Source organism: Xenopus laevis, chromosome 1L, assembly GCF_017654675.1.
Source record: "Xenopus laevis strain J_2021 chromosome 1L, Xenopus_laevis_v10.1, whole genome shotgun sequence".
In the NCBI taxonomy this organism is placed as follows: domain Eukaryota; kingdom Metazoa; phylum Chordata; class Amphibia; order Anura; family Pipidae; genus Xenopus; species Xenopus laevis.
The window spans coordinates 78,091,979-78,117,223 of record NC_054371.1 but is presented as its reverse complement, the minus strand read 5'-3'; the positions used below and the strand labels follow the sequence as shown (position 1 = coordinate 78,117,223).

General features: G+C 39.9%; 1 protein-coding gene across 1 annotated transcript in view; it reads left to right on the top strand.

Moving 5' to 3' along the window:
* The window catches only part of nfkb1.L (nuclear factor of kappa light polypeptide gene enhancer in B-cells 1 L homeolog), a 64,755-nt gene extending 57,576 nt beyond the window's left edge, over positions 1 to 7,179 (top strand). The window contains 1 exon segment of the mRNA NM_001094339.1: positions 6,441 to 7,179. Within this exon segment, the coding sequence (NP_001087808.1) occupies positions 6,441 to 6,622 (182 nt within the window). The 3' untranslated portion in view covers positions 6,623 to 7,179.
* Positions 7,180 to 25,245: the final 18,066 nt, after the last annotated feature.

Below are 25,245 nucleotides of genomic sequence, written 5' to 3'. Positions count from 1 at the left end.
ACATGTATTTGCACACTCAGATAACTTTTATTAGTGCACAAATATGTATACACAAACAGGTGTTTTTTTTTTTTTACGAATTCATTATACTGTTATCTTTTGTTTTTTTTGCCTAAAAACGTGTTATTTTGGCAGCGTGACTATTGGATAATCGATTTCGGCCACTAATTACGCTGTCAGAACAATTATTTTGTTATTTCATTGATTTACGCTATTTTTGTGGTTTTATTGCAATTTTATCCCTGCATTATTGTTCCCTATGTATCTTTAGTATCGTTTTGCTGTTTGGTGCTTTGGTATAGAAAGATAGATTTTACTTAGTTTGATCCGCCAAAATATGTGCTTTCCAAAAATATATGGGTTTCTGGGGGTCTTTTTACAGTTTGGGGGTCTTACGGCACATAACGTACAGTTAGGGTTCTCTTTTCTGCAGCTTAGTTGGCTAGCGTGAAAATTCATAGTTACGTTTTTCATTTGGGGTCCATACACAACACATACTTTGGTAAATCTATACATATTGGGCATCAAACTATTTATTAGACCTCTGACGTCCATATTTAGAGAGATTTTTCTTTGTACGTAAAACATTGTGTCCGATAAATGCGGCAAACTGCAACATTTTTAGGCGATTTTCAGAAATGTTGTAAAAACCTATATGTTTAGAAAAGCTTTGCAGTTTGGTAGTTTCGTGTAGAAAGACGTCGTTATCTTTGTTGGAATCGGCAGAATGTGTACTTTCCAAAAATGTATGGTTTTGGGGGGTCATTGCTGTTAGGAGGGTCTTGAGGCAAATAATATGAAGTCAAGGGTCTATGTTCACAGAAGGCGAATGGGCAGCGGAGAAAACTCATATTCACTATTTTTATTTGGGGTCCGCACATGCCAGCTGCCTTGGTATATCTATGCATATTGGGCATCAAACTGTTCAGTAGACCCTTGGCATCAATATTTATGGTGTTTTACAATTGTATGTAAGAAATTGGGTGAGATAAATGCGGCCAATTGCAATATTTTTAGGCGATTTTCAGAAATGTAAAAACAGTTGCTTTTATCGCCAAATTTAGGAAAGGCTTGCGACTTGGTACTTTGGAGTACAAAGACATGCATACCCAATTTGGATTCGCAGGAATGTGTACTTTCCAAAAATATATGGTTTTATGGGGTGAACGCACTTTTTTCTACCTTTGCCCCCCCCAAAACAATGTAAATGTGTTGATTTTGCAGTACCTGAAATGACAGACCATATGGGGGTCTTTGTTTTGGGGCCCCTATACGCCACGTGCTTGGGTACACCTATACATATTGGGCATCAAACTGTTCAGAGGACCCCAGGCTTTCATATTTGGGGTGATTTGTCTTGATACCTAAAAGTATGTGGGTAATACAATGCTGCAGGGTCGAAATTTTGAAGTCATTTTTGGAAATGTCCCCCAAATCACCAAATTTAGGAATGGTTTGCGGCTTGGTACTTTGGAGTACAAAGACATGCATACCCAATTTAGATCCGTGGGAATGTGTACTTTCCGAAAATATATGGTTTTCTGGGGTGAACTTACTTTTTTCTACATTTTCCCCCCTCAAAACAATGTAAATGTGTTGATTTTGCAGTACCTGAAATGACAGACCATATGGGGGTCTTCGTTTTGGGGCCCCTATACGCCACGTGCTTGGGTACACCTATACATATTGGGCATCAAACTGTTCAGAGGACCCCAGGCTTTCATATTTGGGGTGATTTGTCTTGATACCTAAAAGTATGTGGGTAATACGATGCTGCAGGGTCGAAATTTTGAAGTCATTTTTGGAAATGTCCCCAAAATCACCAAATTTAGGAATGGTTTGCGGCTTGGTACTTTGGAGTACAAAGACATGCATACCCAATTTAGATCCGTGGGAATGTGTACTTTCCGAAAATATATGGTTTTCTGGGGTGAACTTACTTTTTTCTACATTTGCCCCCCTCAAAACAATGTAAATGTGTTGATTTTGCAGTACCTGAAATGACAGACCATATGGGGGTCTTCGTTTTGGGGCCCCTATACGCCACGTGCTTGGGTACACCTATACATATTGGGCATCAAACTGTTCAGAGGACCCCAGGCTTTCATATTTGGGGTGATTTGTCTTGATACCTAAAAGTATGTGGGTAATACGATGCTGCAGGGTCGAAATTTTGAAGTCATTTTTGGAAATGTCCCCAAAATCACCAAATTTAGGAATGGTTTGCGGCTTGGTACTTTGTAGTAGAAAGACATGCATACCCAATTTAGATTCGTGGGAATGTGTACTTTCCGAAAATATATGGTTTTCTGGGGTGAACTTACTTTTTGCTACCTTTGCCCCCCCCAAAACGATGTAAATGTGTTGATTTTGCAGTACCTGAAATGACAGAACATACAAGGGGGGGTCTTCCTTTTAGGGCCCCTATATGCCACGTGCTTGGGTACACCTATACATATTGGGCATCAAACTGTTCAGAGGACCCTAGGCTTTCATATTTGGGATGATTTCTCTTGATACCTAAAAGTATGTGGGTAATACGATGCTGCAGAGTAGATATTTTGAGGTGATTTTTGGAAATGTCACCTAAATCACCAAATTTAGGAATGATTTGCGGCTTGGTACTTTGGCGTAGAAAGACATGCATACCCAATTTGGATTCGTTGGAATGTGTACTTTCCGAAAATATATGGTTTTCTGGGGTGAACTTACTGTTTTCTACTTTTGCCCCCCCCAAATCGATGTAAATGTGTTGATTTTGCAGTACCTGAAATGACAGACTATATGGGGGTCTTCATTTTAGGGCCCCTATATGCCACATGCTTGGGTACACCTATACATATTGGGCATCAAACTGTTCAGAGGACCCTAGGCTTTCATATTTGGGGTGATTTGTCTTGATACCTAAAAGTATGTGTGTAATACGATGCTGCAGGGTAGATATTTTGAGGTGATTTTTGGAAATGTCACCTAAATCACCAAATTTAGGAATGATTTGCGGCTTGGTACTTTGGCGTAGAAAGACATGCATACCCAATTTGGATTCGTTGGAATGTGTACTTTCCGAAAATATATGGTTTTTCTGGGGTGAACTTACTGTTTTCTACTTTTGCCCCCCCCAAATCGATGTAAATGTGTTGATTTTGCAGTACCTGAAATGACAGACTATATGGGGGTCTTCATTTTAGGGCCCCTATATGCCACATGCTTGGGTGCACCTATACATATTGGGCATCAAACTGTTCAGAGGACCCTAGGCTTTCATATTTGGGGTGATTTGTCTTGATACCTAAAAGTATGTGTGTAATAAGATGCTGCAGGGTAGATATTTTGAGGTGATTTTTGGAAATGTCACCTAAATCACCAAATTTAGGAATGATTTGCGGCTTGGTACTTTGGCGTAGAAAGACATGCATACCCAATTTGGATTCGTTGGAATGTGTACTTTCCGAAAATATATGGTTTTCTGGGGTGAACTTACTGTTTTCTACTTTTGCCCCCCCCAAATCGATGTAAATGTGTTGATTTTGCAGTACCTGAAATGACAGACTATATGGGGGTCTTCCTTTTGGGGCCCCTGTATGCCACGTGCTTGGGTACACCTATACATATCGGGCATCAAACTGTTCAGAGGACCCTAGGCTTTCATATTTGGGGTGATTTGTCTTGATACCTAAAAGTATGTGGGTAATACGATGCTGCAGGGTAGATATTTTGAGGTGATTTTTGGAAATGTCACCTAAAGCACCAAATTTAGGAATGGTTTGCGGCTTGGTACTTTGGCGTAGAAAGACATGCATACCCAATTTGGATTCGTTGGAATGTGTACTTTCCGAAAATATATGGTTTTCTGGGGTGAACTTACTGTTTTCTACTTTTGCCCCCCCCCTAACGATGTAAATGTGTTGATTTTGCAGTACCTGAAATGACAGACTATATGGGGGTCTTCCTTTTGGGGCCCCTGTATGCCACGTGCTTGGGTACACCTATACATATTGGGCATCAAACTGTTCAGAGGACCCTAGGCTTTCATATTTGGGGTGATTTCTCTTGATACCTAAAAGTATGTGGGTAATACGATGCTGCAGGGTAGATATTTTGAGGTGATTTTTGGAAATGTCACCAAAATCACCAAATTTAGGAATGATTTGCGGCTTGGTACTTTGGCGTAGAAAGACATGCATACCCAATTTGAATTCGTGGGAATGTGTACTTTCCGAAAATATATGGTTTTCTGGGGTGAACTTACTGTTTTCTACTTTTGCCCCCCCAAAACAATGTAAATGTGTTGATTTTGCAGTACCTGAAATGTCAGACTATATGGGGGTCTTCCTTTTAGGGCCCCTATATGCCACATGCTTGGGTACACCTATACATATTGGGCATCAAACTGTTCAGAGGACCCCAGGCTTTCATATTTGGGGTGATTTGTCTTGATACCTAAAAGTATGTGGGTAATACGATGCTGCAGGGTCGAAATTTTGAAGTCATTTTTGGAAATGTCCCCAAAATCACCAAATTTAGGAATGGTTTGCGGCTTGGTACTTTGGAGTACAAAGACATGCATACCCAATTTAGATCCGTGGGAATGTGTACTTTCCGAAAATATATGGTTTTCTGGGGTGAACTTACTTTTTTCTACATTTGCCCCCCTCAAAACAATGTAAATGTGTTGATTTTGCAGTACCTGAAATGACAGACCATATGGGGGTCTTCGTTTTGGGGCCCCTATACGCCACGTGCTTGGGTACACCTATACATATTGGGCATCAAACTGTTCAGAGGACCCCAGGCTTTCATATTTGGGGTGATTTGTCTTGATACCTAAAAGTATGTGGGTAATACGATGCTGCAGGGTCGAAATTTTGAAGTCATTTTTGGAAATGTCCCCAAAATCACCAAATTTAGGAATGATTTGCGGCTTGGTACTTTGGCGTAGAAAGACATGCATACCCAATTTAGATTCAGGGGAATGTGTACTTTCCGAAAATATATGGTTTTCTGGGGTGAACGTACTGTTTTCTACCTTTGCCGCCCCCCAAAACGATGTAAATGTGTTGATTTTGCAGTATCTGAAATTACAGAACAAACGGGGGGTCTTCCTTTTGGGGCCTCCTATGCCACGTGCTTGGGTACATCTATTCATATTGGGCATCAAACTGTTCAGTGGACCCAGGATTTTATATTTGGGGTGTTTTACATTGATACCTAATGATGTGTGGGAGATATGTTGCTGTAGAGTGGAAGCTTTGAGGTCATTTTTCAAAAAATTCACCAATTTCTATAAAACACTATAACTTTAGGAAACAATTGCAACTTGGTGGTTTGGAGTACAAAGATATTTCTACCCATTTTTGATTCACCAGAATCTGTTCTTTCTAGTAATGGGTAGTTTTCTTGGGTAAACCTACTGTTAGTGGAATGTTTGGCCTTGAAATCAAAAGTATGCCGTTTGGGGGAGTGTTGCTTTGGAAATTTGGTTGTGTACTGCTTGTAAGATTTTGAGCTATACAAGTGAGAAATCTCCATAAAACTATATATATTTGGTATTGTCGCGTTCAGGAGACATAGACCTTTCTAAATCAGCTGTGTTCTCGTACGTAAAATGAATGATGTTTCTGATATATGTGATTGTTCTTCGTGCAACATGATTTTTTTCATTTTATTTGACACTTAGAATCCAATATTTTTTTAGAGAAGTAGAATTACACCAAAATTCTTGCATATTGTGAAAGTTCAGGTTGTCCTGAAAAAAACAATATATTGTTTTCCTGGGTTAACTAAAAGACCACCCCAGGAAAGGCCCTTAAAGTGAAAGAGTGCAAAATATCTAAAAACTGCTTGGCAGTAGATGTTCGCATCTAGGACAAAACGGCTGGCAGGGAAAGGGTTAAACTAGGGTCCCTGGTTCCATTATAAGCAAATTATGGTGAATTATTGTACTAGTAGCTTTGCAGCCCTGACCTCAACCTGAACTATTTTGACCTCAACTTGTCAAATGACTTGTGACTAAATTGGATCAGATCCCACAAATGATGTTCCAATGTCTAATAGCAGCATTGGAATTAGATATTGGACACACAGGTATCCAGATACTTTTGGCCAAAATATATACATATAATGCTATTAAAAATCATAGGCATCTTGTCATATTTTGAAGAGAAAGACCTATTTCTTTTATATGGATTACAGTAGTTGGCTGGCTGGTTAGCTGTAAATAATATATTATAGGGGATAATAACAGAGAAATTGGCAGAGAAATCACAAACGTTGTTTATTTCTGCTAAAACACCTGTTTGCCTGTAGCTGCATCTTGCTGCTGATGTAACAGATGGACAGCTGTAGACTATAGCTACCTCCATATATTTAGCAGTGCTGCTCAGTTTAGTGCAATAATTACTTTCTGAAATATTTTTTTAATTTCCTTTTTCTTTGTGCAGACTCCTCCATGGATGATATCAGTTACCTTAAGCATCAGGAGACTGAAAGTACATGTGACAGTGGTGTGGAGACATCCTTTCAGAAACTGAGCATTTCATATTCAGAATTTCTGAAGGAGACAGAGGGAATTTGCACAGAGCTTCCGCAGGAACCAGACTGTCCTCTCATCTGCAGCAAGTGACAGGCAAGAAATGGATTCTGTCTTCCATGCACAGCTCTTGCGAGGCTCAGCAGCTCCAACCAAATACACTGGATATTCAGCTTGGGCCTAGTACAATTTAAAACACTTTTCTCATGCATGTAGTAAGCAAGTGAGAAAAATAAATATATACAAATATATATACATGCAACTTTTAAGGACCTAAGCTTCTGGGTTCTGGGCATGGCACTCTGTGTATTGCTTATCCCCTAATTGAATTAGGTTGCATAGGTTGAATGTTGCATATTTACTTATTGAATCATGTTGGTTTAAAGTCTCTATGGATTCTGCACGAGTTCCTATTATACAACATCAGAAAACTACACGATTCATGAAAATCCCGAAATTAAAACTTCCCAATTAAGCTACTGTCATTTGCAAATGTTGGCAATATATTAAGAATGGCTAGTAATCATTAAATAATGTTTTGTGCCTTTGTTTAATACAGTAAATATTATATATTTTTCTGAAATTCTAATTTTTATTGTGTGTTTTATAATAAAATGATAAAGGAAAGATGTTTATCAAAAAAAAAAAAACGAGTGTTTGGTATCTGTCCAGTCTTTCTACATTTATCTGCCTGTTAATCATATGAACACAATAAATAAGCAAATGCATTATTTGATCAAGTGCAATTGCCAATAGAGATCGAACAGCAATTTGCTTTGAACAAATTAGAAAATGAAAGCAATGTTGTGATTGGTTACTAAGGGTAACACAACGGGGTAATTCAGCAACAGTGTTTGTAAATCGGCCCTATGTGTAATTGCCAGGAATGCCATTGCAAATATAACGGCCATTAACCTGCCCCAGTTTGCATGGGCTTGGCTATGGGTTGAGCCCTACACTACTCTAGTTTCATCTCAACTTAAAGGACTGGTTCATATTACAGAATGATTCATTCTAAGCAACATTTCAATTTTCTTAGTTTTTTCTTAGATGACCCCATCTTAAAAAATTGGAGATGCACCAAATCCAGGATTCGGTTCAGGATTCAGCCTTTTTCAGCAGGATTCGGATTCGGCTGAATCCAAATCCTAATTTGCATATGCAAATTAGGGGCGGGGAGGGAAATGCGTGATTTTTTGTCACAAAACAAGGAAGTAAAAAATGTTTTCCCCTTCCCACCCCTAATTTGCATATGCAAATGCACTGTACCACTTGGTGCTAGATTTCTATATGCAAATTAGGATTCGGTTCAGTATTCGGCCGAATCGTTCACAAAGGATTCGGGGGTTCAGCCGAATCCAAAATAGTGGATTCTGTGCATCCCTACTAAAAATGTATTGAGATTCACTGTGCTGCTGGAGGGAGGGGGTACATACACTGTGCTGATGATGTGGTATGGGGGATTCACTGTGCTACTTGCTGGGGTGGGGGGATACACTGTACCACTAAGTGCTAGATTGCAATATGATATTAAGATGCAGATTGCTTGTATAAATCCTGTACTAGCCATGCTTTATGTAAATTGATATGGTCTATTCTACCCCCAACAATAATCTTATAGATTTGACACCCTTAAGGCTTTTTAATCTGTTTTTTTTGCTATTTAAAGGGGATCCGTGGTCAAAAACTATCATCTTTCTTAGGCTTTGGAGAATGATTATACTTATATTTTTAATTGCAATGCATTTTTTTTAGCCGTTTTGATGCTCTAATCCACTTAGTTCACTTATGCTGAAACCCTTCGCGGACAGCGGCCTTCTCTTCTGCCTGACCTGCCCACCCACCAATAAAAAAACAGTAGGCAGTTATGTTTACAGAGGCCAGGTCAATGTGTGCGCGCCACACTACCAGCCCTATGTATTCTCCAAAGCCTAACAAAAATTATAGGTTTCGACCACAGACCCCCTTTAATATTTGTGTGGGGTGTGTAATGGGGTGCTGTGCAATGTATGTATATTGATGATGTGTGATGAGTGTGTCAAGAAGCAGGGATTTCAGTCAGGAGCAGCAAGTAGCAAGAGGCACAGGCCAGCGAATGTGAGGAGAATGGGGTGGGTGAGGAGTCCAGGTTGGAGTAGCAGGTCATCCAGGGGGCACTGGAGTGGGAGAGGTCGGTGCTACGAGAGGAGGAGACACTGACTGGCAGGGTGAAGAAGCAGCAGCAGACATCAAGGGTCCTCAATATTCCCTCTAAGCTGTGCGCTCTCACAAATTTTGAAACAAAGTTATTACTAGTACTTGTTATTGCCCCAAGGAATTGTGTATATCAGTATTGAGTGTGCCATTACTTCTACCTAGGGTTCCTGAAAAAAAGTGTATGAATACAATAAGGACTTTAGACTGTAAGCTGTACTGGAGACTGGATTTATGTGAATGATGTGCAATGTATAATCTCTGTAAAGTGCTATGGTATATGTTTTATATATAATAAATAAGGGCACAGCGGTAAACACAGCTTTATTGAATAGTTAATATTATAGATGGGTGGGATGCTGCACAAAGCACAACGTTTATCTTTGTTTTCAAGAGAAGTAAACCTCTGATTGACATAGACATCCAAAGAAAAGGACGGCACTCCAATACTAGGAATAAAAATTTATTCCAAACACATACAAGGATCCAACGCCCTGATTGGACATAATGGCGAAGGTAAAAATAAAGGCTTGAGGTGGAATTTAACTCCCACAGAAGATGTTGATGGGACCTTCCATTAAACTTATAAATGTACATTTATATCACTAAAATTGAATAAACATTATACTGTATCCATTATGTATTCAAATTGATGGGCAAAGATGTAGCAACGTCCTATGCCTAGATGGCCTCAATAATGCATATTACAGAAAGTTTGCTCCTAAATTGACTTCATACCTAACATCGATGTTGAACAGCCTTAGATGTAGGACACTGGTATGCCCTGAATCCTTACAGGCCAAAATATTAGCCATCCCCAAGCCAGATTCTGATCTATACAATCGCAAAAATTATAGGCCTTCCATTATATATAAAGCTCAAGTGTCCCAGGATGTCAAGCCTCCGACGCTTGATTGTCCCTATGCAACGAACTAAATTACACATTTTACACAAATTACTTGTGCTTATTTGTATTACACCTTAGGAAGATGGGGTCCAGTGCTAACCTACTATCTTGAATTAAATAGGGGTGGGTGAATTTGACCCGTTTCGTTTGGCCAAAAATTCGTCGCCGACTCACATTAACGTCTATGGGTGTCAACATTTTTTTTTGTTTTGATCACAACACCATACAAGTCTATAGGCGTCATTTTTTCGACAAAACTAGGCGAAAAAATTAGCCCATCCCTAGAATTAAATTGAAATATAGCAGTCCATCAGCCTTGGTTAACATAATGGGGTTTTCCTCACATCCATTCACTATCGGGGCAGGGTTGTGCCCTCTCTCCAATCTTATTAAACATCGCTATTGAGCCATCAGGTCTAACCCAGATATTATGGGATTGGAAGGAGGAGTTGCCACCATGAAATTAGTCACTTCAATGACGATTAGACCTTCATTGTTTGCAGACCTCGTTCCCAAATCTATATAGGTTACTGAATCTCTTTGGCTCTATTCAGGCCTCCATATCAATCAAAGTAAAACAAAGGTGTTAAATATTAACCTCCCACCAACAGTCAATTGAATTTTGAATTCCGATGGCAACCTCACTTTATCTCCCGTCTGGGATTTCAGATAACAAATTCATATGACACTCTTTACAAATTCAACTACATCCCAATGTTTAAAAACGTAAATTTGCGCGTAGAAAATTGGGGCCCCTACTACATCTCCGGGATAGGATAATTAAACTTGGTCAAAATGACCCTTCTACCAAAGCTTTTGTATTTATTTAGGATAGGGTTGCCCTTCATATATATTTATCTTTTTTCCCAATTAATAACATTGGGATCAGCCATAATTTTTTACCGACCAGGCCAATAAAATACCGGCCAGGTGGCAACCCTAATTTAGGACCTTGCCTGTATTGATCCCATTTGGTGAACTGGAGAAATTTTTATCTAAAATTTCTGTTTTGTCTAGTCTGGGAAAACTCCAAGGGGTAATAAAATTACATTACACCACCCCTAACACAAGGGAGGCTTAGGCCTACGCAAATGCCTATTTTATTATTTTAAAGCCACACAGCTATTCCAAGTCCTAACATTACACACCATAGAGGATTGCCCCAGCTGGGTTTCTTTGGAAGCAATTTTTCTACACCCCCAATTCTCCTGCAACATTAATTTGCCCCTACATTGAGGCCTAAAGAGGCTAGCATGTGTTTAGAACATACTCTGAAAATATGGGATTCCTAATAAAAAATCTGGGCCTACAATCTCTTCACACTCCTGCTGCACCCATATTACACAATCTTCTATTTACCCCGAGTCTCCAAGACTCCCTATTTAAATGGTGGACATGCCAAAATATATGGGCAATTGGGCATTTTTATTCACTTTCCGCCCCTTATACATTTTGCCATCTTATAGAAAAAGTACAGTGTTAGCCATAGGGCAAATAAATAACAAAAAGGTGGTATAAAGATGGATTAGCCAATAAATGTATCACCTTTATACCAACTTTGTTATTTTTTTGCCAGCACATAGAAAACGACTCTATTCACAATATGAGAGATCTACAGTATATTGTGGCTAATTTTACATTTTGTTCAATCATAGTGGCATCTAGCTGGTAGTACAGATAAACCAGAATATTTTTTTGAAAGTTCGTTCCTTCACTCCCTAAGGATGTAAAAGTCTGTTAAGCTCATTTATGAACTTTGCGCAGGGCAGATTGGTTTGTATAGTGAATATATTTTTCCTGCACACGGTTACATTAATAAAGCTGAATAAGTGATCAAACAGAATTGCGAATTCTTTTTCACAATGCGAATGTCTATAAGAGCATTTTAAATATGTAAAAAAAAAAATCACAAATTGTGAATATTTATGTGCATACTCCACGTTTGAATTACGCCACAACTTTGGTGGTGGAGAAAATATTCACAAAACAGTTTTGGTAATTGTAAATTAAAGTTGCTGTCAACGATATTTTCACGCACAACAACCTCACACAGTGGACGCACTCACGCAAACACCCGTCTCTATTTGCAAAAATGTATTCACAATGCTAATTCGCAAAAACCGGAAAGACGGACAGAGCAGTGCAATATATTAGCGTTCAGGAAAAAACATGGGCAATACAACCATTTGCGAATAAATATGCGCTGTGCAAACTTTATAAATGACCCCCTGTATCTTCTCTCTGTAGTAGCTTTTTTGAGGTAAACCCTCCAGTGGTACTACCATATATATCAGCATGGCAAAGGAATCTCAATAGCACATTGTAAAACATGAGGACTGGGAACATATTTGACTGCTAAAAGGACCTCAAACAAGTCTCTCATCTCAGGGGGACACAGGCACTGGAGGGTTAACTTTACCTTCTGGGAGGAAAGGACACTAAAAAAACAGAACTTCAACAGTCCTCCCAGGGGGCCAGCCCACCTATCCCTGTAGGCCACAACCCCTCCAGGAGGCTGTCACTCCCCAGTTGTTTTAGTGTCCTTATGGGAAGAGGACACTCTCCCTTTAGGGGAGTTTTGTTTTTTCTTATATCCTTTTTAATTTCTTTTAATTCTTCTCCTTTTTTCTCCACAGGTTCCCCCGGGCAGGAATTCCTGTTCAGCCTCAAGTGTCACAGGGTATTATTCAGGGACAGTGGCTCTGTTCCCTGCGCCCTCAGGCAGGCTGGAGACAGGAGCCACGGCTTAGCTCTCCATACTTGGGGGGGAGCAGGTGTCTGAGTCTCTCTGGCAGACCCCGGTCCAGTAGCGTTTCCGCCACCGCTCACCACTACCCCTGGGCCATTTTTAAAATTTGGAGCCATTTGGCGGTGACATCAATATGCCACGCTGTAGTGCGTGCCTCGCTCTTCGCGCCGTTTTTATGTGACAGACACGGCCATTAATGGAGAAAATAAAAAAGAGAAAAGGTAATTAACTTACCCTCTGCTTCAAGGGTTACTCCTTTAGGGTACTATGGCTGATCCTACTAGGGAGGGCCCCAAATTGTGCTCTGCGCAGGCAACTACCAAGGCTCCTTCCACTTCCAAGAATGCTTTCTTGGCATCCAGGCTCCTCCCAGGTCATGCTGAGCCTATTTGCGCAGCATGCATGTATCCTGGGCAAGGGACTTAGTAAACTCTCTCTCTTCCCTCCAGGGACTTGCGGCTGCCTGAGTCTCTAGACAAGTTTTTCACCCAGCTTGCCTCCCACCTTCCCTCAAGGCTATCGGATGTCCCTTTGCTTCCAGACTCTGATGAAGAGTCGGAACTTGCAGAGGATGGGCAGATCTCAGACAAGGACTGATGGGGAGTCACATTTGGAGCCGGACACTCCTCTTGCCATCTCAGATATAGACAGCTTAATTGAGTCTGTCCTGGAGGCTCTGAATGTCTCGGCACCTGTTTCCTCAGATTCCTCCAAAGATCTTTGTAAGAGACAGAAAAAGACTTCAAAGATGTTCCCTTCACATGATCAACTTTTTTCTGTAGTCAAGGATGAATGGGCTTCTCAGAGCGCAAGATCAATCTTTCCCGTCACTTCACACTTCTTCATCCATTTTGTGTCTCTCTCCCATAGTTGATCGCTCGTCTAGCCAAATCCACCACCATCCCAGTCCCCAATGCTGTGGGCTTCAAGGACCCCATTGACAAGAGACTGGAGGGCTTCTGCAAGTCTATTCTTTGCCTCAGGAGCAGCCCTTAGACCGACTTTTGCTATGGCCTGGGTTAGCCGCGCTTCTGATGTCTGGGCGGATCAACTTTGCAAGCCAATCATTGACAGATCTGAACAGGCTTCCATTTTGCATCTGGCGGAACAATTCAAAGAGGCATCTCAGTTCCTCTGGCAGGCATCCTTCTCTGCCAAGATGATCGCCAGAGCTTCTGCCACCTGCATTGCTTCCGGGTGTTTTCTCTGGCTCAAGCATTGGTCGGCAGATTTAACCTCCAAGAAGTCTTTGGTCTCCATCCCCTTTGTATGGAAGGTGCTCTTTGGCACAGATACTCTCGTTTTCGCTCCTTTCGCCCCAAACAAACAAAGGCTCCCTCCTTGGAAAAGACCCCTTCAGAGGAAAGTGGAGACAGTCTCAGAAACCTTCCAGCAACAAGACATCAACATCCTGAAGATTTGCCCACCACCAGAATTGAGAGGGTGGGCACCACCCAATTCTACACTGTAATCCTATGGTTGCCAGCTTTATATTCCTCAGAAAGAAGACCCTAACAATTGTCGCGAGTTCATCGCCTTTTATTATTTGACTTTATCTTGCCTATTTTAAAGTTTTTATAGGAGTTGTACAAACACCATATTCATTGCAGGTGGGGAGCTTACCCCCTTTTATTGTAACCCAATGTGCATCAGCGTTTCATGGGTACAACCCTCCTTTCATCAGCATATAAACATTAATACTATCACAACATTAAAGGCATACAAAATCCCGCCTCTTTCACCCATAATTCCCCAAAGTTCAGTGTAAGTCCAAAAGGAGGTTTGGCACACAAAGTCCATAGTGAGGCCTGGAGCCCATAGTCCAAATAAATTGTCCAATATACTGTGATCCACAAATAAATCTATTAAATTCTTTGTCCAATAAGAGGGTATTTACCCAATGTTACCTCCAAATAATATATTTTTATTCTACTTACAAAGAGCAGGGTTATTACCATTACCTCTATCTTTCACATTTCCCACCAGCAACAATATCTGTAGGAAAATTACAAAATATAACTGCCATCTTAAAAATATATATGTACAAAAAGCAGGTCAAGCTAAATTTTCATTAAAGTAGAAGGAAAATTCGAAAAAAAAAAAAACGAAACAGTTTATTGCCATTAGATTGACAATAGTGCAAGCTAGAACACTCTATTAATTCTGTAGAATGCTTCACCATACATGAGTAAACAGCTCAAGAATCTCTCTCTGTTTTGGATAGCAGCTGCCATATTAGCTTGGTGTGACCACTTTCTGCCTCCGTTTCTCCCTACTCATAGCTCTGGGCTCAGATTACAGCAGTGGGGGGGAGGGGGAGAGGAGCATACCGAGCATGCTCAAGCCCTAGCCCTGGAGGTTTAAAGAGACACTGACATCAGAAAATAACCTTTTTTTATCTATCATAACATTGTCTTTGAATGCTATTCATAATTTTGCCATAAAAGTATTTGCCTGATGCTTTTACATTACCTTTCTTACTGCCCCTGTTCCTCTATGAGGGGGCTGCCATATTTGTGCAGCAGGAGTCTGTTAGCATTAGAAACTCTAACTGACAGGTTCAGAAGGGACAGTCAGGTTGGCAAAACAGTCAGGTCTAGGAATTCCAAGTGACAATTACTTACAAAATCAGAGCTATTAGCAAAAAACAATCAACATAACCTATAGGTAACTTTTAATGTAGATTAATATTTTGAATAGAAAATTTATAGTGTCAGTATCACTTTAAGCTAAAAATAGGAAGTGTTACAGAAGCCCATATGTACACAATAGAAGGAAAGAAATGCAGTGTTTCTTTTGACAGGGGATTCAGTGCAGCATTACTTTGAAGGTTTTTTTTGTGTATTTATATAGACCTTTCTGATAAAGCTTTTTTAATTTTAGCCTTTCCTTCTCCTTTAAGGCCTTTTCAATGTACGGTTTTCAATTTCCACATCCAGAACTTCTCCATTTTGAGAACTGCCAGCTTAATGTCATTACTTGTTGGTACTTTGATTCTCTCAAGAATTCGCCATCTAATATATCGACTAATCTAATCGACTAATAATTTGATTCGAGTTTTTAGGTCGGTAATATTCATTTGAGTTTTAGATATTCAATTTTTTTATTAAATAACCTACCAATCTATTTTCAGATATATTCAAATTTATTATCATTAAAAAAAAAATTCAACCTTTGATAAATGGGCCTCCCAGTGTCATGTATGTTATTCATATACATAAGAAAATAATTTTTATGTAGGGCCCTGGCGCTTTTTTTTTTTTAACTGGTCATGGTCACCAATTATTTTTTTAACTTGTAGGGGGCCCTGACCATCAGGGGTACCTGCAGAATACCCATAAAGTGGTCAGGTTTTAGGTAAAAAGTCCCTGATTCCTTGACTGGGGGGTAACCTGACTGGGTACCCAACAAATGGTGCGGACTTGATCCCACCCACCCTCCCGTGTGGTTCTTCCAGATTTTACAAAAAATTTGCAAAGATTCAGCGCCTGAGTGAAGTCACTTCCGGTTCTGCATGTCCCCCCACATTCTCTGTAATTAATGGTAAAAACGTAATTTTTTATATGTAATTATAAGACTAGCAAATAGAATGAGTGTGTTTCACTGCACAGTAACATTTAAAGGAAAACTATACCCCCAAAATGAATACTTAAGCAACAGATAGTTTATATCAAATTGAATGACATATTAAAGAATCTTACAAAACTGGAATATATATTTACATAAATATTGCCCTTTTACATCTCTTGCCTTGAACCACCATTTCGTGACTCTATCTGTGCTGTCTCAGAGATCACCTGACCAGAAATACTACAACTCTAACTGTAACAGGACGAAGTGAGGAAGCAAAAGGCAGAACTCTGTCTGTTAATTGGCTCATGTGAGCTAACATGTGGTTTGTATGTGTGCACAGTGAATCTTACGATCTCAGGGGGCGGCCCTTATTTTTTAAAATGGCAATTTTCTATTTATGATCACCCAATGGCACATACTACTAAAAAAGTATATTATTATGATAATGGTTCATTTACATGAAGCAGGGTTTTACACATGAGCTGTTTTACTCAGTATCTTTTAATAGAGACCTACATTGTTTGGGGGGTATAGTTTTCCTTTAATGCAGAATCAAGAGAGAGGAAACTTTGTTCTTGAGAACTAGAGAATTTAAGTTGATTATGTTCCCTGCATCAATAGGAGCAGTACACTTGTCTCTAAAGAATCAGGCACATATGCCCCACTCACACAGAAGAACAGAAAATGATTCCAATCTGACTTGGAAGACTATCAGCACAACTGTATCTGATATGCAGTGAAGTGTGAGTACAACTGTGTTATACATAATGCAACTGCATCAGGTGCAATGTGCCTTTGCGACAGCAACAGCATTGGAATTTTTGGGTAAAATGCTGTATTATGGGGAAAATGTCAAGTATGCTCAAAATTGCACTTGTTTGTCTTAGAGGTTTTGGAGGTTTTTACATTCAGGGGGTTATTAAATTATATTTTTTTGCAGCGTCTGTTTTGATGCCAAAAACCTGAAAAAGGTGCAGTAAAAAAAAGACACGATTTTTTCACGATTTATTATGCCCCGAATTTGTTCCAAGTCGAAATCTGAAAATACTCCATCTATGCATGACAATCTGAAAAAGTTGCGTTTTTTCTTGATCTGATTTTTTCAACTTTTTTATTTAAAAAAAATTGGATTTTGATAAATATCTCAAATGTTTGAAGCTTTTTAGAAAAATAGAAAAACCACACATTTTTCAAGATTCATGGAAAAAAAACTCAATTCCATTGTTAGTAAATGAGGCTCTTGGTGTTAGTCTTAGTGCCATTCTGCAGTAACAATCCACACAAAAAGAACAACAATTTTTTTGAACAGGCATTTAAAGAATTGGATTGTCTGCTGAAAGTCAGATTGTGACAAACTGGTACTTATAGTTAACCCCCTAAACAATATACAACATAAACACATATTCCTAGTAGTATTATAGAGGTAATAGAAGAAAAAGAGGAAAAAAAAAGGCAAAATGAATCAAATGTGTCCTGCCATCAGAGTATGAAAAATGCACATTGGTGAATAGTCAGGGAATATCTTGGGAATAACCAGCAGGTACTGGCAGATGTAGCCAACATACTGTATATGCACACAGGTGCTGCTGTAACCCATATGAGTGCAACTTTAGAAGTAAAAACCAGGGAAAATATTTGTGCTTTTTTAGATCAACTATTTGATTTTTTTTATTAAAAAAAAGACTGTTAATAATCTAAAGGAAAGCAATGGTAGCACAGTTAAGGGCATTTCACTGAATAACTTTCTGTTGATGACATCATAATGGCAACCACTGAATAACTTTCTGTTGATGAAATTGTCAGGTTTGGGTGCTGATGAATGGAGCCTATATGCTGGATAATCCAGGTGATACACATTTACTGCAGGTTTAACATCAAAAGCCATGTTATGATAAAGGAGTTTTTAATGGAGATGAATGAAATATCAATAACAGTATAAACTGAAAGATACAACCTGGGTAAAGGCAAAGCAAAGTCCAATAAACAGGTGGAGAAGGTCTGGGCAGGCGGCAGGCAAGCAAGGTCCAAAGAGAAGGCAAGGTCAAAGGCAGGCAGCGTTCAAGCAGGGTCGAGATAACAGGCCGAAGGTCAAACCAGAGAATCCACAGAGAAAGGAATTAGGAACCAGGTGGGAACAGGAATCAGGAGTCGAGGCAGGGAACACAGGAACCAGGCAGGGGACACAGGAGTCAGGAGTCGCAAGTAAGGGGCTGGATCGGGCTCAGGAGCTCAGATAATCAAGCCAGGATCTTAGGGCAGGGAGAGGCTTATAAAGGGTCATTAATTGGGAATGGAAGACACATGTGGATAATGAGGCAGGGGAGAAAGAATATATTTCAAGTCTGTCCAGAGCAGTGTCTAACATGAGAACAGAGATCCTCCAGTGGCTCACCCTGGTAATGCAGAACCTCCCAACCACAGGGACCAGGGTTCGATTCCTGGCTGTTCCTGACAGAAATCATAATGGCAACCACTGAGTGAAATGATGACATCATAATGGAAAGCAAGCCTTTAAGTGCCAGCAGAATTTCCCATTTTGGTTACGCGAAATGCCAGCCGTTTTTAAGCATTTTGTACTTGTTCAGTTTAACAAGGTTTTATTGTAGAAAAACCTCCATGAAACTAGGAAAATTATATATTGTTTTTTTCGTTTTAAAATGGGCTTTGACGTGCAAGTGGAATTTTGCTACTTTTCTGGGGATTTAATGTGAATTTTGGGTGAAATATGTAAAAAAAAATAAAATTGTTAAAAAATTATGTATATCTTGAGTTTTTTTTCCACAGAAAAGTTAATTTTACATGAATTTTTTTTGTGTTTGTAAAAGCCCTAATCCTGCCAAGTCCAACGATACCCAATATGTATCAGTAACCCACTTTTTTTGTCCAGGAGTAACCCCCAAACTAAAACAGCATTTTGTAGAATTTTACACCAGAACAAATTGGATAAGCACACGTGACAGTTGATGCAGCATAACTTATATGTAAATCTAAATTATCCCTTCAAGTTTGGTATTTTTAGAAACTACAGACCTTCAGGTTTCTAGGGGTGCTGTAGTTTTCACTCAAAATTCAAATACATTTTACCAGTGCCTTGTGATATTTAGAGCTTTTTTGTTGCATTTTTAGTTTTTTTCTAAAATGCTAACTTAGACGCAGGAATAAATGTAAATCTGACAAAATAACACCGTTATAAATGCTATAATTACAGACAATTTGAAAGACAAACTTCTCCTGAACAAAATGATACCCCATATGTTTTTCTACACGGAGAATTGTGGCCGCAGTCATTCTTAGAAGTCAGCGATTTGGTCTAAAATAAAGGAAAAAAGAGTTCCAAAGTTAGATTTCTCCCACAGTTTCCATGGCAACTAACAAAAACCTGCTCAACAACAATCTGCAAGTTCCCCTGAATAGGACAATGCCCCATATGTATGGATACACATAGAGACGCAGCCACCAAACACCCCAAAACAGGAGCAACGCATAAGGCCAATTGCAGTTGAAAATCTGGGGGCTGCGCTCTATGTGTCCTACTTGCAGTTTTTCAGTCTAAACACCCCCCAAACTGTGAAATAACCCCCACAAACCTTATATGCCCGAAAAGTACACTTCTTCAGCTATTCAAAGATGCCATTCTTGCTTTTCTACATGGAGAATTGTGGCCGCAGTCATTCTTAGAAGTCAGCAATTTGGTCTAAAAAAAAGGAAAAAAGAGTTCCAAAGTTAGATTTCTCCCAAAGTTTCCATGGCAACTAACAAAAACCTGCTCAACAACAATCTGCAAGTTCCCCTGAATAGAACAATACCCCATATGTATGGATACACATAGAGACGCAGCCACCATACACCCCAAAACAGGAGCAACGCATAAGGGCAATTGCAGTTGAAAATCTGGGGGCTGCGCTCTATGTGTACTACTTGCAGTTTTTCAGTCTAAACACCCCCCAAACTGTGAAATAACCCCCACAAACCTTATATGTCCGAAAAGTACACTTCTTCAGCTATTCAAAGATGCCATTCTTGCTTTTCTACACGGAGAATTGTGGCCGCAGTCATTCTTAGAAGTCAGCAATTTGGTCTAAAAAAAAGGAAAAAAGAGTTCCAAAGTTAGATTTCTCCCAAAGTTTCCATGGCAACTAACAAAAACCTGCTCAACAACAATCTGCAAGTTCCCCTGAATAGAACAATACCCCATATGTATGGATACACATAGAGACGCAGCCACCAAACACCCCAAAACAGGAGCAACGCATAAGGGCAATTGCAGTTGAAAATCTGGGGGCTGCGCTCTATGTGTACTACTTGCAGTTTTTCAGTCTAAACACCCCCCAAACTGTGAAATAACCCCCACAAACCTTATATGCCCGAAAAGTACACTTCTTCAGCTATTCAAAGATGCCATTCTTGCTTTTCTACACGGAGAATTGTGGCCGCAGTCATTCTTAGAAGTCAGCAATTTGGTCTAAAAAAAAGGAAAAAAGAGTTCCAAAGTTAGATTTCTCCCAAAGTTTCCATGGCAACTAACAAAAACCTGCTCAACAACAATCTGCAAGTTCCCCTGAATAGAACAATACCCCATATGTATGGATACACATAGAGACGCAGCCACCAAACACCCCAAAACAGGAGCAACGCATAAGGGCAATTGCAGTTGAAAATCTGGGGGCTGCGCTCTATGTGTACTACTTGCAGTTTTTCAGTCTAAATGAAAGCGGAAGCGAGGGGTGGGCTCACAGATTCAGAGGGTACACGATGCCACACAGACACAGACAATGGTTCTTACCCAGCAGTGAAGTTTACTGAACAATAATAAACGATAAATAGCTGGGCATGTATAAACAGTCAGATAACAAGGTATAAATCACACAGTAACAGTAATACTGCCTAACCTAAAACTAGCTCCTGCTAAATATTCCCCCACAGTCCGCGAAGCAGCCTGGCTGCCCCTAAATGTTCCTTCCAGGTCTTTGTCTTTGGGGTGCACCCTTAAGTATTGCGCAATACTATTTGTAATCCACAGGTAATGTGTCCTTCTCTTTACACGAGGCTTCCCTGTATGCAGTTCCAAGCCCAGCGAAGTATGTCTCTATCAATGTACTGTAATATACAAAAATGTCACTGGTATGCACTATGATGCAGCAAGGCTGCGCTTACAGTTCCTTGGGTGCTTTAAGCAAGCTTTCCATGCTTCCTTCTGAATCCACAGGTCTTTCCACGGCCAAAACCACACAGACAGGAAACCCTGGATCAATCACTGCAAAAACTGTCCTTAGGTGCTGCAGAAGGGAGTCTCACATCACTTCCTGTTCCTCTCAGGACTCCACCTCCTTAGATAATCTGTGATGCATTAATCGAACTTGTTCATACAACCCCAAACCTGTAATTACAGTTTACTAGCACACTTGTGGGGTTCAGATCACTCCCCTAAATTAGCCTTATTCACGTTTTGAGAGGTGAATGAATATAAACTTTCATTACTATACACAGCATTGTACTTATTCCATTTCCTTTGCTGCCACCTACTGACTGAAGTGACTAGTACAGGTAATTAAATACAAATATATTGTAGAACATGGCTTCATACCCTTACATAAACACCCCCCAAACTGTGAAATAACCCCCACAAACCTTATATGTCCGAAAAGTACACTTCTTCAGCTATTCAAAGATGCCATTCTTGCTTTTCTACATGGAGAATTGTGGGCCCAGTCATTCTTAGAAGTCAGCAATTTGGTCTAAAAAAAAGGAAAAAAGAGTTCCAAAGTTAGATTTCTCCCAAAGTTTCCATGGCAACTAACAAAAACCTGCTCAACAACAATCTGCAAGTTCCCCTGAATAGAACAATACCCCATATGTATGGATACACATAGAGACGCAGCCACCAAACACCCCAAAACAGGAGCAACGCATAAGGGCAATTGCAGTTGAAAATCTGGGGGCTGCGCTCTATGTGTACTACTTGCAGTTTTTCAGTCTAAACACCCCCCAAACTGTGAAATAACCCCCACAAACCTTATATGCCCGAAAAGTACACTTCTTCAGCTATTCAAAGATGCCATTCTTGCTTTTCTACACGGAGAATTGTGGCCGCAGTCATTCTTAGAAGTCAGCAATTTGGTCTAAAAAAAAGGAAAAAAGAGTTCCAAAGTTAGATTTCTCCCAAAGTTTCCATGGCAACTAACAAAAACCTGCTCAACAACAATCTGCAAGTTCCCCTGAATAGAACAATACCCCATATGTATGGATACACATAGAGACACAGCCCCCAAACACCCCAAAACAGGCACAATGCGTAATATTGGGGCTGCAAATTTATGTACAGTTCTCAAGTTTTTTCATCATAAACTGCCCCTTACCTGTAAAATAACCCCCATAAACCATATATATCCGAAAAGTACACTTCTTCAGCTATTCAAAGATGCCATTCTCGCTTTTCTACACAGAGAATTGTGGCTGCAGTCATTCATAGAAGTCAGCAATTTGGTCTGAAATAAAGGAAAAAAGATATAAAAAGTTATATTTTTCTCTAAGTTTCCATGGCAACTGAGAAAAACCTGCTCAATAACAATCTGCACGTTCCCCTGAATAAAATGATACCCATATGTATAAATAGACATAGATAGGCAGCCACCAAACACCCCAAAACAGGCACAATGTCTAATATTGGTTCTGTGAATTTATGTGCAAGTATCCATATTTCATCCTAAACTGTCCCTTACCAATGAAATAACCCCCAAAAACTATAGATTTCTTGAAAATAAACACCTTCAACTATTCAGAGATGCCATTCTTGCTTTACTATGTGGAGAATTGTGGTTGCATTCCATTGTAAAACTCTGTGCTTTGGTCTGAAATAAAGGAAAATACAATGTACAAAGTTAGATTTATCCCCAAGAATTCTCCTAGAGAATTTTGGGGCTACTCTGTGGATCTGTATATGGTTGCTACTACCCCATATTAACCCCAAAACATATTTCACTCACCATTTTGGATTCAGTGGAGCGTCTTTGAGTTTCATCTGTCCTGTGGTGTTACAATACCAATTTGTTTGCTTCTTCCTACACTATTTCAGCAATGACAAAATCTGTACCACATTTGCAGATATATTTACAAACAAAATCCATAGTAATTTTGGCCCATAAATTATGCAAGTGTCCTAAGTTTAGGAATTTAGGTGGCAACAATAAGGATTGGGGCATTAGCAGCGGAGATAAAATTATGCCCAGCAGCAGAAGTTTGTAGAAAGCTGGTGCCCCACTGGTAACAGGTATGGCAAAGTGCTATTAGGGCTGGGACACACTGGGCGATTTGGGGAGATTTAGTCGCCTGGCGACTAATCGCCGCGACTTTTCTCCCCGAATGCCTCCCTTCGCTATGCGCCTGTCTAAAATGAAAAATCGCCTGCGCTAATCACACGCGGCGATTCATTTTCCGAAGTCGCCCGAAGTTGCCTCAGGAAACTTCGGGCGACTTCGGAAAACTAATCACCACGTGTGATTATCGCAGGCGATTTTTCATTTTAGCCAGGCGCAGAGCGAGGGGAGGCATTCGGGGAGAAAAGTCGCGGAGATTAGTCGCCAGGCGACTAAATCTCCCCAAATCGCCCAGTGTGTCCCAGCCCTTAGTATTCAGAGAGCACTGCAACTTAGTCTAACCTAAACACTGCTTATATATTCACTTTGTGCTATAAGTACAAAAAAAATGGATTATTCCAACCACAACTTATCAGGAAAAATATGCTGAATGCATACACTAAGAACAAATCTAAACGATAGACCATAGTGTTTCGGTCACCCTGTGCTCAAAAACCTTTGCTATTCAAGAAAACTGAAGACATACTACCCACAAATCCAGAGATGCCTAAATCTACAAAAACAAATGCAAATGTTGCCCAGAAATACAGACAAAACTATAGATAACTGCGCTGATAGATGAGCTTTTGAGGTGCCAGTAAAAAAAAAGACTTGTGGCATCAGCATTAGAGATGCACATCATCCCACGTATTCATCACGCACCACAAGTTCTATCGTGCGCCCTCTCGACCAACCAGCACCTCAGTTCGCTATGGCACCAGCGCAATACAAATGCTATCCATAACACTACAACTGGCCTAAAGCACCGTAGCTCAACACAAAAGCTGAATGCATAGACTAATAACAAACCTATATACACACACAACTGTTTTTACTGCTACACAGCACAAAAAAATTGCACACCCTGTGCCAAATCCTACACCATAAATCAAAGATCATTACTATACAGAAAAAAAACTGCCAACTTTTATTTTGTCAAACTTTTTTTTTCATTACCAATATCTATAACCTATTTATAAATGAAGAAGGGACCTGCCAAAATGATCTCAATGGGGGGCTTGTATCTGAAAAAAACACTGCACAAAACACACAAAAAAAAGTGCATGAATCTGAAAAACCACTGCACAAAACACAAAAAAAAAGTGCATGAATCTGAAAAACCACTGCACAAAACACAAAAAAAAGTGCATGAATCTGAAAAACCACTGCACAAAACACAAAAAAAAAGTGCATGAATCTGAAAAACCACTGCACAAAACACAAAAAAAGTGCATGAATCTGAAAAACCACTGCACAAAACACAAAAAAAAAGTGCATGAATCTGAAAAACCACTGCACAAAACACAAAAAAAAAGTGCATGAATCTGAAAAACCACTGCACAAAACACAAAAAAAAAAGTGCATCACTTTGCCAGCACACCTAACCACCTAAACAGAGAATGCCAAGCTTACTATACAGATTTACTAAATCCTTTTACCACCAACAAACCCAGAGAGCCCTAACCTACCAACACAACACAGAATTCAAGCCCTCTCGTAGTGTACCACAGTGTGGTACACCTCAAAACAGGGTTGGAAACACAAAGCAGGCTTGCTAGGACACTTGGGACAAAAATACCGCACATCTTTTCTAACACCCCTGGAACGACAAACCTTACAAGCTCTCTGGGCATATCTTTTATTAGGTGTTGGTGGAATTTGGGCAATGAAATGCTTACCCACCATTCGGGCAACATTGTCATTGCCAGGCACATCTGGAACCTCCTGTACATCTCCAAACAAAAGGGCAGGGAGCAGTTGCAGCAGAAAATTGTAATAAGACAATTTGGGGCCTGGTACTGCCGCCTTGTAAACGACATAAGAATTATAGAGGGCCATTTGAATCATGTAAATTGCTGCTTTTTTGTACCAGGCCCTGGTTTTTCTGGTGGCGTCATAGTAAGTTTGAATTTGGTCTGTTTTATCGACGCCACCCATATGC